This window comes from Chrysoperla carnea, chromosome 3, assembly GCF_905475395.1.
Source record: "Chrysoperla carnea chromosome 3, inChrCarn1.1, whole genome shotgun sequence".
Classification (NCBI taxonomy): domain Eukaryota; kingdom Metazoa; phylum Arthropoda; class Insecta; order Neuroptera; family Chrysopidae; genus Chrysoperla; species Chrysoperla carnea.
This window is the reverse complement of record NC_058339.1, coordinates 57,255,606-57,274,096: the sequence shown is the minus strand read 5'-3', so window position 1 is coordinate 57,274,096 and position 18,491 is coordinate 57,255,606. Positions and strand designations below refer to the sequence as shown.

The 18,491-nt window shown below is 28.5% G+C and overlaps 1 protein-coding gene across 1 annotated transcript in view; it reads left to right on the top strand.

Annotated features, from left to right (window-relative positions):
• Positions 1-18,491, top strand: part of LOC123295770 — a 104,094-nt gene continuing 85,603 nt past the window's right edge. Inside the window, exons 1-3 of the mRNA XM_044877218.1 lie at positions 1-265; positions 11,227-11,259; positions 17,940-18,182. Of these exons, the coding sequence (XP_044733153.1) occupies positions 184-265; positions 11,227-11,259; positions 17,940-18,182 (358 nt within the window). The 5' untranslated portion in view covers positions 1-183. The remainder of the gene's footprint in view (positions 266-11,226; positions 11,260-17,939; positions 18,183-18,491) is intronic.

Sequence of the window (18,491 nt, the reverse complement as noted above, 5' to 3'; positions counted from 1 at the left end):
TATCAGGAAAAGTGTGGTGAACAGAAATATAATAAACAATCATTATAAAAATTATCAAATAAAACCAACCATATGGATTGTGTATAGTTTTTTGTGTTTTTTTTTTTGGGGCTAAAACATTTTTGATTTGGTGAAGGACTCAAAAATTTATTGTGTTGATTAAAGTTTCTGTTTATTCACAGTATGCAGTTACAATTTTTATTTTTTTGTGGTATATTAACTTTATTTAGTGTTTGTTGTGATGCTGAATACGAATTTATTCCAGGTTTGTTTAATAATTTTCTTTTTGGGTAAAATTTTCTCATAATCTCATATTTCATTCACAAATTAGAACATACAGATGTTATATATGATGGATGTGGTAGGTATCTACATATACTCTCTACCATTGTGTCCATTCATTGATAAAGATTTCATTACGTCACTCAATTTTATGGATCCATGTACTTATTTATGTAAATTTAATTATTTGTATACATAAATTTTATTTTAATTAAAAAAAAAAATTTATTTTATTTTGGGATATTAAAAGTTTGGGTATAAAAAATTTCATCATAGAATTCAACGATTTTAGATTAGTCCAATGACCTAAAATACCTGTAGGAACAAATCATATGAATTTTCCCCCTTTTTATATTTAATGAATTTATCCCAGTTTTTTCAGTAAAAAATTTTATTTTTCGATTTCTAAGAGCTTTGCATATTTTAATGAATTTGAATCTGTAATTAAAGAAAAATAAAATATCATGTAAAATTCTTCGAGTCATTAAAAAAGTTTCAAGAAAATTTATGGGTAAATTTTTTGATAATCGAATATTTTCGATAGCATATGGTTTATAGATTCACTGTCTGTTATTTTATTTACAATTTTTTTGAACGTAAAGTTATTTATGTGGATTGGGTATATGGTTTTTATTGTGTATTGAAGAAATACGCATGATTAAAACGTAGGCGGGAAATCATTTGGTATTGAATTATTTTACATATGTGTAAGTGAGTGTATAACAGTCTGCGATTTTTGTTGAATGTATTTATTGGATTAGTTTATACAATTATTGATGATAAGGATTCAAAGGCATGTTTGGAGAAAAAAAAATTGAAGTTTTTTTTTTACTAGGGAGTATTTTGAAGTGTAAAGAATAAACTGTTGTATTATCCAGTCAATTTAAACACCCGAAAGTACAAAAATTCGCACCGTATGTATTTTGGTAGGATTGAACAAAACATCATCATAAATTAAATCTAAAAAGTCCTCATCGATATTTGAATACTTTTTTTCCTAACAACCAACTCTTCCAACTTTTTGGATGATTATATCTCAGAAACGGTGGTGAACATCTCATTTTTTGATGATATTTTGAACAATCCTACCAAATTTTAGCCGGGTGTAAATTTTTGTATCTTCTTGAATTCTTTTATTTAGTTTGACCGGATAATAGATAATAGCATAGATAATTTTAAATATAGAATGCCTATAACTTTTAATATTTCAAAACTATGGTACCAAAAACGTATAAAAATTCCTACTATTAGGGGATTGTCTAATTCCTGTTAATAGAGGGTTGCTTAATAGTGGCGCTTGAATTTAAACAATGTGTAGCAAGCAGCCAGGTTGCTGAAGGCAACAGTCGACAAAGCCATTCGTAATTAATGCGCTGTAATTCAACATGAATATTTACAGTGCTTAGCAACGCCTGCAAAGTTGAAAATCATTAAAATTTAATATCAATACGAGTGCTCAGCAATGACTCACATTTTTTGCACAATATAATTTTTGAGTCTTCGAAATTCACCCTATTCCAAAGTCTGTACCGCTTAAAATACAACTAGTTAATAATCTGTGCGGGCTAATGCCCAAAGCTCCTATACCTAAAACTACGAGATCATTGAAAAAACTTGCCTTTATCCTCATATTGTTAAAAAAGTTGTTTTCCTGTATTCAGTCGGCAAATCCAAATTCATTCAAGCGTATCAATCTAGCATTACTCATTCATTAAACAAACCCAGTAATATCTTGCACGTGATTGTTTAGGTTCTTTAGCGGGTTTATGACTCTTATCCGACCTCAAATTATCCGATGCTACCAATAATAATCAGATTCATCCGCCAATAAGTCATCTCTGACCGATATGTCGGATCAATCAGATTATGAATAAGGAGCTCTATTTTTACGATGTGTCTAACAAACCGAGATAAAACATCATTATTATTTATGATGACTATGTACGTTACAAAATATTTTGAGTGGCCATCTTACTTGACTAGGTATGTAAGATGATCATACAATTGAGGAGAATATGTCTTCATCGATCACGTTGTGATCGTCTCCCATTTCATTATACTCTTATTATTTTCTATGCTTAACTTCTTTATTCTTCGTCTATTCATCTATTGTATTACATCTTCACACTATCTTGTATCATAAGTATGACACTTATTTAAATATTAATGGGGAAAATAAAATTGAAATGAAAATTTCTATCTGAATACAATTTTTATCTTTGCAATTTTTTTCTTTCGAAAAACTTCAAATACATACAATAAACATAATTTTAAAAAAAATAAGGATACATGTAGAAAAGTTATACAGTTATAAGGATACATGTAGAAAAAATCGCGCACTGGTCATGATAGTGACCCAAAAATGTTTGAGCGACTCCAGGTCTTTTTAGTTTTTAAGTCTGTATCGGTTAAAATTTACAAGAAAAAATAGTTTAATTAAACTTGGGTTACAATATCTCGTCAACAGCCCAAAAATCTTGCTGAATAACTTTGACTTTAATACTTAAAGATTTCGTTAAAATGAAAATCAAACAGAATTAAGGAGTTGTAGCACCTTAAATCTATAGTAACATCCTCTAGACGAGCCACATAAAAATTTTTGACATGCTAGTACTTTTCAAACTGAAATCTACTCACCGGCTGTAAGTAATGTGGTGAAATTAGTATTTTATTTCGGCAGGTCAACCAAAAATTATTTATACTGTAACGAGCTTGTGACTCTTATATCTTTGATGCAAGGTCAATGAGAGATTGTTTATTACATAGGAATGTTGAAACGTGAAGAAGAAATGAAAACAACTTTATTGATGTCTTGAAATCCACTTTCTGAGGGTAATTGGTTGTAAGCGTAACCAAAATTATATATGCGTGATGGTAAATATGAATCTTATTGATCTCTCATAAGGTAAAAAAGAAATAAGAATCATCAGGTCCAATACCATTTTTATCTAAACTAAAAATTACTTTATTTTTTAACAATTGAATTTTGATAAAATCCGATTATCCTCCGAAAAGATAATAAAAGAAACCAATAGTAAATTTTGGTTGGTAATTTCCTCTTTGATAGCGATTATAATTTCTTCTTTGTTCAATAAGGAAAATTGTACAATTTTTATAAAAATTCATAGAAAAGATTTTATATATCTTTAATGTAAAATTTCCGAAGTAGATTTGGTCGAAGTGGTCATTAAAAACATGTTGACCAAAAAATATAGGACAAACTGTAGTACCTTTCTTTAGTTTTTTGAAAGATATTGCTATTTACGATGGTTTATGAATATTAATCTCTTTAGTTAATCGTTGCTGGAGCCCTGTTCCCCATTATATGACAATAATTTTCCTACAAAGAAGTATAGCACGTGGTATTCGTTTATCATCGAGTTCTTTGAGACTAAACGGCTTTGATCGACTTTAATTATTTAATAATAATTATAATCAACTCGGTACATAGGATTTTTGGTAATTTCTCAAATTAAATACCTAATTCTTTATTAGAACATTTTAGACAACATGAATGTATTTTGTGCCGTGCAAACAGTGCAATTGTTGAGTAAGTATTTAACTACTTCAACTTGATCATTTCCTCTTAGTTTTTGTCTAATTTCTTTGAAGCACTCATCGAATTTGTCACAAAAATGGCACCCAAATAGCAAAAAATCGTACAAATAGTCCTTATTGTCTTTAGAATAAGTACATTGATTAAATTATATATGTAAAATTCAAATAAAATTAAATTTTACTTAAAATTTATGGCATTTTTCAAACGTGCATAAAAATAGCAGCCTATTTTAAAAGCTTTCATTTATGACCTGAAATTTTGCAATCAATATTTCATAATCTTCCACTAAAAATATCGAGCTGAAATTTGGCACATATGTTTAATTTTCGTGGCCAAACAATTTATGGTAAATATAATCTGACTTTCGCATCGCTTCCACCATATTTGATATACGGTGTTTTTTTAGTTTTTAATTAAAACTTTAAATAAAATATTCTTTTTTAAGGACAAGCTTTTACATTAGTAAAAAGTAAAAAATAATTTTTCCTATGGCCCACTATTTGTAAAAGCTTGAAGTGCTTTATCATTCACAAAGTCAATGACCCATAAGAAAAATTATTTTCTACTTTTTAGTACAATGAAACCTTGTCCCTAAAAAAGTATTTTTATTAAAACTTTTTTTTTTCCAGAATGATATAAAATTTTGATATTTGCACTGTACATTGTTTGTAGATAACGCTTAATAATACAGGAAATGCTGTTGTTTATTGTTCTATATTAAACTGATAAGCGATTACTATGATGCATACATAGTTCATGGTACACTGTTAAAAAAATGCTAATTTACCATATATTTGAAAAAAAAAGTAGCAATAATAGAGAACAAGCGTATCATTTGATTTATACAATTTTTTTGCTGATTTTAAAACTGGTTGTTGCACGAATTTGTAATATGTACACTCACTGTCAGAAAAAGTGCCACAGTTAAAACATTCTAAGCGTACGCATCATATGTTATGTTATAATAGTAACACTTAGAATGTTTTAAAACGAGCATTTTTTGTGACATTGAGTATACCTATTTTTATATAACTGCTTGTGAAAACACCAAACTTTTTGTGGAATAACAAATGAAGTTAAATATCAATTTCACAAACTACGATTGTATTTTTGCTAAGCCTTTGTACGTTAGTTCAGTGGTGGACTTACTTTTTTCCTTACGCAGTTGACTGCCACATTTTTTAACCATCGTTAATCAATCTAGGGAACCGCCCGGGTGCTTTTTTACCAAAAATTTTTCTACTTTTCTTTTATTTGTATAGTTTTCTCTTATTTTAGTCGCTGTAAACCTACATGCGACATTTTATAGTATTAAAAATTTCAAATAAATTAGCTTCTAGTAAAATATTTGCCACTCCTTGCTATGTGCCGTCCCTACATCATGTTCGTCATTGTCCGCTTTTGCGATAGTTACACCTTTCAAAGCAGTTATTAAAATTGCCATAGACATTTTTGTGAGTGTACCTACTATTAGTTGATAATCGTGCGTGAATTAATAAAAAAGTAGTTGCCTTCAAAAAATAATAAATTATTTTAAAAAATGTAATAAAATCTATTGAAAAATATAATAAAATCTATTGAAAAATAATTATAAAATTCGCAATGAAATTATAATAAATTTCATGTCATTTTTTTCTGAATTATAGTATAAAGTCAACATATATTTTTATAATTTTTTAACATAATTTGCAACAAGTCAAAAATTTCTGTAGTCCAAAAATTCAATGGATAACAATTAAGCATAAAATCTAATAAGTTTTTGTAAAATCGAATTTATACAATAAAAATTTACATGCGAAACATATCGAAAATCAGAGGTAAACAGTTTTATATGCCTTTTTTCTACATTTTTGGATTTAGAATTTGAAAAAATATCCTGGATTACCAATATTGGGGTTAATTAGCCTTTAGCCTGAGTCTGGTATGTTTTGTTTCTTTTGTAGGACCATTTATATCTTAGATATCAACTATTGAATGATATGTTATCTTTTTTTATCATTGTTTAATAGTACTAATAGAAATTCTCTTTTGTTTAAATACCTTTCGGTATTCTAGAGAAGAAAATTATTTGTATGCTCAATGTAGGAACAGGAAAATTGAAGAAACTGACTTTTGTAAAATCTGGAATAACTTTTAAAATATTGCGAAAAATACAAATGATTCTAGGTTTCCTTGTGCTAAAAGTCAATACATAAAAATCGTTGAATACTTGACCGCTTTCGACATATTTTATGATAAAACAAGTGAAAACAAGCAATTGACTGAGTTAATTGATGAAATATCCAGCAGAAAGTGTTGAATGCCAATGCTTGCATTATTTTTAAAAATAAGAAATGTTTAAAAAAACATTGCTTTTTTAATTTTTGAAAGTATTTTTTACCACTGGTGAAAGTTACCTGCCAACTTAAAAATTATGTTTACGAGGAAATATTTCAAAGGTATACAAGATAGATCCTATGGACCCAGGACTTTGACCTATGTTGTTCATTTACCAACTTAAGCTCATTTTTTGCGTGCTGAGCACGTTTTAAAAATATCAGCTGATATCTCTTTTCGTTTTTGAATTATCGTATCCACGGGCGGACAGATTGACATACAAACAACTGGAAACCTTACGTTGATAAATCTTTCATATATACAGGATATAAAAAAAGTGAATTGATGAAACAAATCGGAAAAAATTTCAATATAAAATGTCTTATGATTCGATCTTTTTATAATTTTTAACATCAACATTATAAGGGGAAATTCTAACTGTATGATTTTGTTAGTTACGCAGTGAAGTCACGGACAGAGTAAGCGTATACATAAATATGTTTTGTTGTTCTAAAAATAGCCTAAGAAAGCTCTTTGTTTTCTTCAAATTATACTTATTTCCGTTCTAATTAATAATTTATTATCAATAATGAATACACAAGGCTATATAATAAACAACATGCACATTAAACTTGTCGCTTACACATTTCATAATATTATGGAATCAGAACATTTATTTTATATCTATTTGCACCAATTATCATTGAGAAGGGCAAAGATGGGCCGTGCCCACCCATTGCTCGACAAACACGAGAATTTTCTAACACATTTTAAACGCGAATTTAAACAAAGAAAACGCAACGCCTTTTATATCTTTTGAAATTCACAATATTTTTAGCGGCATGTTACTCCGTTATCTTTGCGTTTTTTGGACTTCAACTAGGGCTCATTTTATGGGTAAAGTAGTGTACAATATACTCTAAGAAACGAAGTATCATCATGGCACTCGACAATTCTCTTGAAGTTAACGAATAAAAAATACCTTAGACAAAAGTTGCAGAGATTGATGGGAGGCATCATGTTCTATTATCAGATTTTACCTAGTTCTCCGAGTTGCTTTAATTGTCTATTTAGATCCTAAAAGGTAAAACATAGAATACTACTTTAAATTAGATAGTTGATCGTTATAAAAAAACCAACATTTTTAATCTAAAACATTTTTCCGTTTCCGAAAATCGTTTGCTTTCGGAGGAAATGCGACTTAAACATATGTCATTATAGGCTTCTGTCCGCTAAGAATAAATCGGTTGGATAAAAGTTTCTAATGATTATTCATGATATGTAGATAACAAAACACAAAATTATTTTTTATAAAATATAAGGATTATCATTAGTTAAAAAAAAATAAAATCTTTAAAATTATACATCCGGCCACGTGGCAACAAACACCAATCAGATGTACTTTGAGGGCAATACGGCAAGCCATATGAAAGGCTAATTATTTGTAACCTTACAAATACAAGAACATGCAAACTTGCAAATTATTGTAGCTTGCATATACAAAACGTATGTCACGGTTTGATGTCATTCTGAACGCAATACTTTTTTAGAAGTAAATTTGAATTGTTTTTTTAAAATGCAAAATACATAAGGTAAAAAATTGAAAAAACGCCTCTTTTTTAATTTTTAAATGTTTTCAATAATTATTTAGAAAGTGGGGTGTTACCACGTAAATGTCTAAAAACTATTGAAGTCTAATGGCGTTATTGTGAACAATATATTGTTTATCGACGATATGCATTCTTATTATAAATGCCAAATAAAGCATATCTTAGCTGGAAAACCCAATTAATCATTTTAGGAAGAATCTTGTGTCTTGCAATTTTGAAACACCCTATATAGTATTCAGCCTCCCTTCAATTTTCTTTTGCCAGGTACGCTTTTTTTTATTTATATCTCTGAATTATTTATAAAGTTTAATAAAAACGATTAAAATTCTTACAATTCCATTAAGTACAAGGTCCATAATTAGCAAATTATTATAGCACAGTTATTTATATTCAAGTTTATAACAACAACTTCGGCATAGATAAAGAAAATTGTAAGGAAATGATGATAATACAGTTATGATTATCGATTGTCATTGAAATTTTCTTTCATACAATCAAGGTGATGAATGTTATTCAGGTCAGAATTACAATGTTAAAATTACCAAGGTCAATGCATCATATTTTCTTTGCGTGCAATAAAGAAAATTGAAAGAACGTGTATTACTTATATATTTGTTGTTTATATATATTATTTTTATTATTTTCTTTTTATCTCTAGTTATACGATGCGTTCTTTTATTTGGTTATCCTTTAAATTTTATGTACTTCCATGTTCCATTAATGCTTGTCAATCAAATTTTTTATTACCTTATTTATTTTCTAAATATTGAAATAAAAGGTGTGAAAGTAATATTTATTAATTAAAGAAGATTTAAAAAATGGTAATAAATAAAAAAATATAAATCGTTGAGTTGAAGAATATACAAGAGCAGCCAAGAAAGAAGCCAAGAGACCCACGGTTCGACTCTTGGCATGTGTGTATTTATTTCAATTCCCTTTAATTAAGATAACTAGACCAGTAATTTGTCCTTATGGTTCATAGTATCGTAAAAAAAAGAATACTAATCGAAAGACTTTGACTCTATATAAAATAAAGCAATATTTACTTGTTCAAACATAATAATTTTCAAAGGAATGATGAACCGGATGGGGCAAGGTTAGGTTAGGTTATATCGTCTGTCCACGAAGGACACACTTAGGCTATAGAGCCCCTTGTGATACCATATATGTGTTTTACCACCTTTCCGCTGATAATTTCATTTATCAGCTCCTCTATTTCAGAGGCTGAGTGCACCTCCTTCATGCATATACCATGCACTACACCAGCCCATCACAACTATTAATTAGATTAATTTTGTTGCGACGGTGGGAATCGAACCCGCTCCCCTAAGCATACCGCGGACGGAATTGGTTAAGCTTTAACCAACCGAGCTAATAGGGTGTTTGTGAGAAATGATGAACAGGATAGGGCAAAGGGGGAGTGTGATTTTGAAAATGCGGTTAAAAGAAAGCGATAATTTTTACAACTTATATTTTTATTACCTTTTATAAAAGACGAAAAGCGATTGTAAAAATTCATCTGTACTTATTCTTGCCAATAGCGAATTCCGCGTTATATACTTAAAAACATCGGTTTAGGTTGAGAAATCAATTCGAAAATATACTGGTAATCTATTTATATATAGTTTTTTTCAGCAATGATAGAAGTAAGGTGATGTATTTATTTTTTCCCATAAATTTAGAAATTTTATAATATGTAAAGCACTTTTTTAACTATAATAAAAAAAACCTTGAAAACAACATGGAAGCAGACTCAATTTATCATTTTTATTAAGTACTATAATTTACAGAGAGTAACGAACATTTCTGCCACCTCTAGTCAGTTTCCAAATCTAATGAAATTTATTCGAATTTCTCTGTGATTCGAGTTTTTCTAAATCTTTGCATATTAAATCTCAATTAGCGTAGGTACGTCAAAATCTACCCAATAATTGATGAATTTTTTCAATTTAACATACATCTATCTATATGTATAAAAGAAGAAACTGACAGGCTGATCGATCAACACACAGCTGAAACCGCTGGGTATAGAAGCATGCAATTTTGTACACAAAGTGTGCAATTCGAAGAAAATGACGTAAGTGTACACTACGAAGCGATTTTTGGAAATTCATTCATAAGGGGTTAAAATGAGGGTTGAAAGTTTGTACGAAACTTGTTCAGAAATTTTGAAGTACGAAATGTAAAAAAATGATATATGAGCTTATAGTTCAAAACAAAAGTTTACTATAAGACTAAGTATTTTCAAAAAATTCATTCGTCAAGGGTGTAAAATAGGGGCTGAAATTTTATATGAAACTTTGTTATTTTTGTAATAAGCTTCTTTATCTAGAAAAAAGCATTTTTTTTTTAAACATTTATTTCTTAGTCAATCTTTTTTTAGCCTTTTTAGCGTTAAAACTAACTGTTTTGAGTAAAATATGTTTAAATAATTGTCAAAATTTAAATATCAGTTTTTGTTTATTACATTCTGTAAAATAGCGTAAATCTATTTGACTACGTATTATTTGAAGTTGCTGTACATGAGAATTTGTTGATATAGCGATTAAGTGATATGATATAGTGAAATATACTTCGTGAACGTTATTTAAGAATCAATATTAAAATGATAAAATCTTTTGTTTTATAAAATGGCTAGACTGTTTTCTATTAAAATCACAGTTTAAGTGAAAAGTTGACAAGTATAACGGAACAGAATGTACAAGAACGGATTCATAAACTTATTTTTGGGGGAACAATTTGAACATTTCGTTCACATATTTTGATTAATTTTATTCGATATGGAATTACTTAAATATTTGTCAAGTCGAAATTGGTCAATGCATAGTTATTAGTTGGGTTGAAATAACTAATTTTTATACCAGAATCTGGTAAAACTTAGTATACCCAAAATAGCACTTTTTTCTTTTGTTTTTCACGAGTTTTTTTCACTGATATCATTTTTAAATCACAGTTTAAGTGATAAGTTCACATGGATAACGAAACACAATATACAAGATCGGATTCATGCCCTTTTTTGTGGGGACAATTTGAACATTTTGATTAATTTTAGTCCCTATTAAATTACTTAAAAAATCGTCAAATCGGAATTACTCGAACCATCGTTATTTTTTGGGTTGAAATCTATAAATGACTTTTATCGAAATAGACGACAACAAAATCGAAAAAAAGAATTTTTCCAAATCAAGCAATTTTTTTTCTTCCGTTCGTCTACGGATTTTTTTTCGAAGATATAATTTTTGAATAAATGGATCTGTCTACCTGTGCTCTTAATCAAAAGATTTACGTAATAGGATACCATAAATAATTAAAATAAAGACCATTTCTAGAATAATTAAATTGACAACTGGTGTCGTTCACATTATAATAATTTATTACATTATGTATTGTGTATAGGTGTACATGAAAAAGATTTTATCAAAGGAATATTAATGGTTTCTTCTACTTTTATCGTTTCAGATTTTCGCAAAGTTCAATGGATTAATGATGAAGGTAATTTAACTAATTCTTAAAATATTTCAATGTTATGTAAAATTTAGACTATTCCATTTTTATTTCGATCAATAAGTCTATATGATTTTTATATACTGATAAAGATATATTTTTAAAGGGTTTTTCATTTAAAATGATAGAAGTTTTAAATCTAATCAAACATTAAGTAAAAAAGATTTCATAATTACTTTTTCTTTGATATATCAAATTATAATTAATATTGGGAAAATCTTCATACAACAATACGCAAATTATTGAGCTTTTTTTTATCAAAAGGAGTGTTTAGTTTGGGTTACCTACCACATTATTGCCATTAGATATGAATACGAATCGATTCTTTATTTATTGTTTAGTAACAAACTTTTAATCAACCAAATAAATAATTTTACATCGTGGGAACGTCATTTGAATGTGAGATTTATCCGATTGTCCATAAAAATAAGCAAAAACAGTTCGATGAAATCTAACCAAATCTATACGATAGAATAATTGAAAAATTGAATTTTCTGCCTCCGGGAAAAACTGCTGGGTACTTTTAGATGATATTATGCATCACATGAATTACCATAAAATGTTATTTCAAGTAAAAAAAAAAACTTTTTAGCTCCCGACTAACAACGAGGGGTGTTGTAAGTTTAACATATCTTTATAATATATGTGTATCTACGTGTCTGTCTGTAGCATCGTAGCTCCTAATCGGAAGAACAGTATTTTTTTTGTTTTAATAGTTATTACACTTAGAAAAGAAGTGATGTTCACCAATCGACTGAGCAGATTTTCTTAAAACATAGCTAAGAATATTCTCGATTTAATTACCTTCCAAAAAATAAAAATAAATAAATTAATTAATTAAACTAAATTGATTCATCTGTTCATTCATCAGGCAAATCGATCAGATCAGATTCTGGGTCAGAGGTTTCAAACCTTTAATTTATGTATTATATGATATCTCATTCATAAACTGTTTATTTTGAGTTTTAAGGTCTATCATTTTAAATGAAAAAACCTTTCGTTACTTTTATATGTGTGATTGCTTTAATAATTTGCTGACATTTCTCAATTTATCATTTTATTTTAAAATTTTTTACATTATTCACATAAATGTGCATGAATAATTTTAGGATAGCATTCATTCGAAGAAAGAAACGGAATCTTTATAGGATCACACTCATGTCTGTCTGTCCGTAAGTAACAGCCTACTTTCTTCGAAACTACTAGACGATTTTGGTAAAATAAAGGAATTCTATTTATATATTTCGTTGAAGTCAACGGTCGATTGGATAATTATATTTTTGATATATAACTTAATTGACCGATGACGATATTTTTCATAATTTTCTAGATATAAATAACAACACGTGGGCGTAAAATTATTTTTGTCGATGACAATGAAAACTTTATCCATTAAAATAATTCATATTTTATAACAATTGATATACAGGGTGGGTCATTTTAATCTATAGGTAATGACTAATAGCTCGTTTTGTAGTTAACCAATCAAAAATTAACTTGCAGAAACATCAAGAGAAAAAAGTTGCAGAGGTTAATAGGCGACATATCATGTTCTACCATTAGATTGGACTTAGTTGTTTGGGTTTCTTTAATAGCCAATTTAGATTCTAAACGGTAAAAGATAGAATAACCCTTTAAATTAGAACATTGATCCTCTTAAAAAAAAAAACATTTTTGATCTAAACCATTTCTTCGAAAATAGTTTTTCCAGCTTTCGGAGGAAATGTGCCTTAAAAAATACCATTGTTGCAAGGAAATTAATCGAAGGAAAACACGCTAACTACCGAAAAATACTTTAGTCAAAAGTATTTAAGATTCGCTTGTGTCCATGACTTTGGCCAACAATTATTAATCAATTTTAAGCATATTATCTTTCGATAAAATGCAAAAAATTAAATATTTTTAAGTTGCATTTCCTCCGAAAGCTAACGTTTTCGAAATCATGTTTTAAACAAAAATGTTAGTTTTTTATGAGGACCATCTTTCTAATTTAAAGTTTTAGAATCGCTTACAATCTAAATTGGCTACTAAAGCAACCCGAAGAACTAAGTCCAATCAGATGTCAGAACATGATATCCCCCACCAAACTCTATAATTTTTGTTTATGTTATTTTTTTATTAACAAAACGAGCTGTTTGCCATTATAGATTAAAATGGCCCTTTTCCTCTTCAAATAAAGACCATATTAGCACAACTGAGACTAATGGGAGAGTAAGAAAATTTTGTTATCCATAATATTATATTAAAGATTTTGGTGTGTAATTAAAAAAAATAAATTATACATGAAAGAAAGAAAGTTGTTATTAATCAGTTCTTATAAATCAGCACGCTATGTTTATTTTAAACCGACGAAAAACAAAGAGGTTATTAATTCGGCAGTATTTTTTTGAATGTATGTTACGCGATATCTTTGTTATAATTATGAGCCGATTGTAATGATAATTGATGATTTTAAAATAGATAGTGTATGCTTTATAGTCGATGCTTCATATAAATTTCAACAAAAATTATACCACTAAAAGAGAGATATTTTAATAAAAAGAAAAATTTTAATTTAAACTGACTTTGGTTTTTTACAAAAAATAGAGTTAACAACAAACAAAAAATCATTCATTGGTGTTAACTTCAAAATGTAATTACTTACAACGAAATTATTGATAGGATTATTTGTTTTAAAATCATTTTTACCTTTTTTGAAGTTGGTTTTATTTTTTGATTAAAAAATTTATTGAAGTACCTACATAATTAAAAATATAATTATTATAACAATGCTATTTATATCGACCAATAAAATTTCTTTTTACACTCTTTTTCAAAATAAAATTATAGTAAAGATTCATTATATAAGAGTTGCGTGATCATATGGAATTTTCTTATTCCAATGAAGTAAATAATTCGATGTTTAATCTAGTATTAGCGATAATACTTGACTAAATGTCTCTGTCTCTCTGCTTCATTTAAGTTTTGGGACGATTCCATAGAAAGTACTCGACTAATCGGTAAAATAATCCTATTTTTTAGACCAAAATAATTGAGCTCTATCAAATTACGAAACAAAAAATCTAGTTTATAATTTTCCCAATTAAAAAAAAATTAAAACTAAGAAAGTTGCAAAAACACAGGAAAATGTTTATCTCTAATTCTGATAACAATTGGTATATAGAAGATAATTTCTTACAAAATCCTTTACGAAGAGTAATTTCTCGGATCAATTTCAATGCAGTTCAAGACTCTCAAAGTCTTAGATATTCATTCAATAAACGTTAATTTGAAAATTTGCACACATGCAAAGGTCTGATGGCATCACAATAATTTCATAATTTTATCCTAGTGTCCTGACTAAGGTCACCAAGATCGAAAATCTTATCTTTATTACTTTAATAATATTACAGAAGGTCGTCAAGTCGAAACCTAGTAATATTAATAGTAATTAGTAATATTAGTAATTTTAGTTCGTGTTTTTTTATTTTTTTTAAACTATAATTTACACTATGTATCGATTAACCAATTCGATAGTTTTTTGTGTGATTTTTGAACAAGTACAAATTGTATAACTCTTTTACTGGAACTACTGCTGTAAAAATATTTTTATCTACCACTTTTTGAACGATCTGGCACCTTTCACGCCGAGAATTTGTACGTCTATGACGGATTTAAAAACGAAAAATTGTGTAGTGAACGATATTGTGAAGATTTGTATCCCCTAAATTATATTCTATGATAGATAATAACACTTATTATGCAAATGGCAGGTGATAACAAATTAAGTATTCGTAATATGACTATAATAGTCTACCTAATTGTAGTAATACGAGCATTTGATTACCACGTGGGTCAATAACCCAAAAGGTACCTTCATATACCTATTTAAAATAATTTTTTGTTATTATTTAATAAAATCAATATACCTATTGTACATATAAAGTCAGCATACAATTTTTGAAAGTGTTTGTACAGAACCGGGTATACTAACCGAGTATTTGTTGATCGGGAAGTACTGGGCAATTATAGATAAAGAAGTGATTTCGATCCAGCATGAGTTATTCCGAACACCAATATCAATCTAATTGACTCTGTTCATAATACTATAATGCAATCTTACGCCGAATTAATACCTCCGAAGACGAAAAATAAAAATAAAAATCTTCGATATCTGCCTTGTTTTTTCGAAATATCAAAAGCTAAATAATTTAAAAAAATTCCAATTTTCGATATTTTGAAAATTACTTCAGATATCGAAAAATTTTATTCTTACTTTTGACCCCTTATTGTCAAGCTATAAAATAATTAACCATCAAAATTGAAAATCACTACATAGTATAAAACAAAGTCGCTTTCTCTGTCCCTATGTCCCTTTGTATGCTTAAATCTTTGAAACTACGCAACGGATTTTGATGCGGTTTTTTTTAATAGATAGAGTGATTCAAGAGGAAGGTTTATATGTATAATAACATCCATTAAATAGTGGAGAAGTACTGCTATTTTTGAGGTTAATAGTTAAAAATGTAAAAAGTGAATAAGTAAAAATGTAGTGTATGAATTTAGATATTCCAAAGATAGCAGGAAATCTTCATGGTATAGGGAAAGAGGGATTGTTTTACTCCAAATTTAACGCGTGCGGGCCACGGGCAGTAATGAATAAATCAAAACTACTGGGTCGATTTTAATCACATAGGCTATATATTTTATACCCGTGCGAAGCCAGAGCGGGCCGCTATGTTTTTATATACAACGTTCACAGTTTTTCTGTAGTGTATTTAGTATCAGCATTGCACCCGTGCAAAGCCGGGGCGGGTCGCTAGTATATATATATCTTTTTGTGTCCCACTACCGTGCTCATACATTCTTAGTTAGTCAGGCACAACGGAATTTTTTGTTTTCAATAATTTATTAATATTTTAACATTAAAAAAAGTTTTTGTTTTAATTTCCACCGCCTATTTTGTAGAAATCTATTTATTTATTTAAATAATCGGGCAACCCCCCCCCCCTAAAATTCCCAGAATTTATTTAGACTTAGTCCAACTTCATACAAAAAAAATCAACCCTCCAAAATTGCCCTGGTGCTCGTACATCTTTAATGCTAGTTACTATTGTGTCACAGTCGGAAAAATTTTGACAAATATTGAATCTGTGGAGGATTCCACGTTTTACTAAAGTCGTCGACTATTCTGAACAATATGACCACACACGAAAAAAAATGTGTGTCTTATATTAGAAAATGAGCTACATAATTACGTATTCTATTGCAAGGCACACACGTAACTCTAATAAATTTCAATAAATTTAATTGACACGTGTATAGAATTCAAAACAAGGTTACAAATAGTGTTGACCATCATAGCAAATCGGAATTATATTGTATCCATAATTAAACTTAATTAGCACCTATTTCTGTATACAATATGTCTTAGAAATCCTTAACTAATTAACGTAAGTTAAATAAAGAGAAATGTTTCAAGCAAAAATAGTTTGTACCGAAGGGGACTTATAGGCACTTTGGATTGAACCTTATCCTTCACAGGTAAAGGTCAGCTCGCTTTTGTTAATGGAATGAGATAAGACAACTCTAAATGAGAGTTTTTCTTCATAAAAGGTTTTCATTTTTTATTTGAAATATATTTTTTAAATTCAAATTGATTTGCGCAGATATTGAACGTAAACAAACCTTTATATGCACGAAAATAATTTTGTATTTTGATACTTTGTTTGGTCTGAGAAAGTGTTTTTGGAGTGCATTTTTAACGCCAACTTGAGTTTTTTGATTTTTTTTTTAACATTCAATTTACATTTGCCGAATCTATTTTGAAATCAATCTAAGGTGACAATGAAATGTCCGATTCGATACAAATAATTATTGCTTGAAACATTTTTCTGTATCTGATTACTTCTTGGACACGTTGTAGATCATTAGTAGATATCAAATTGATTGTTAAATACTGATAATGATTGTATTCCTGTTTCGTAGTTTTTTTCTACTTTGCACGTTCGTTTTCAAAGTTATATTCTTGTTTACTAGATTAGATTTTTACTCCTGTCAGTAGCCGTAAAGGAGACCTTAAATTAAAATTTTTTTTATAGAATAGCTAAACTAAATGAGGCCATAGTTTTTATTTTAAAGTAGTAAATACGGAATGCTATTAATAAGATCATTCAACATTCATTAGTTCACAGGATTTCTTGATAGTGTTGGCCATGAACTTCGATACGCAAACGAGCATATCTCAACATGTTTTCTTTGCCAGTTCATGTGATGTTGATTGTGGATATTTTATCGCCAACCTTTCATTTGATGTTTTAAACAATTTACATTTCAACTAAGTTTCAAGTTTCAAATTCGAGTTCCTTGTTCGAATGGAAACTGCAGTATTATCCTGTTACTACACCCAATAAGTTTTAATTACACCCGATAAGTTTTATTTTTAAATAAAGTATCAACTAATTCAATTAACTAAATTTAATTTTCAGAACTAAACCGATTTTTGGAAATTAATTTTAATTTTAATAATTAGGTGTCCAAAATTCTAAGAATACTGCTTCAGGATACTTTTAGCAAAAATATTTTTTAAAGATTCTATAATTTGGACACGTTAGCAGTAGCTCCTCCGTGTACTTATAAATTACTATATTAGGTATGTTAATATTTTAATTTATAATATAATTTTTCAGACGTAGATACGGGCTATCCAAAATTAGATTATGCATATCGTCGACTACCAGATTATATGAAAGAAAGAGCTAGATTGTACCATCAAAATCACAATAATAATCAACAGCATGACAACAGACCAGCATTTTACTATCGATTTCCTGATCATCCACCAGCAACAAATTCAAAATCATCACGACCATTTGCGGTTGACCCATCTGATCCAAGATATTATTTAAATTTAAAGACACCAATCATACCAGGTAAATAAAGTTTCTAACATTTAATAATATTAAGGTCCACATGCCAGAAGTGCGAATTCCCCAAAACACGATGCTTTAATGAGCCGATTGAAGTTTTATCAATTTTAAAGTTGTGCTTATGTGCACTTTTGAAAGCACTGTAAATGTTACCATCTTAAAATACATAAAAACCATTTTAAGAAAATTACATAAATTGTAGATATTTTCAATTGAATTAGTATTTTTTTTAAACTACATTAAGTAAATTGTATTTTATAACACATACAAAAAATTTAAAGAAATTTAACTTAATTTAACTCAGTTTAAAAA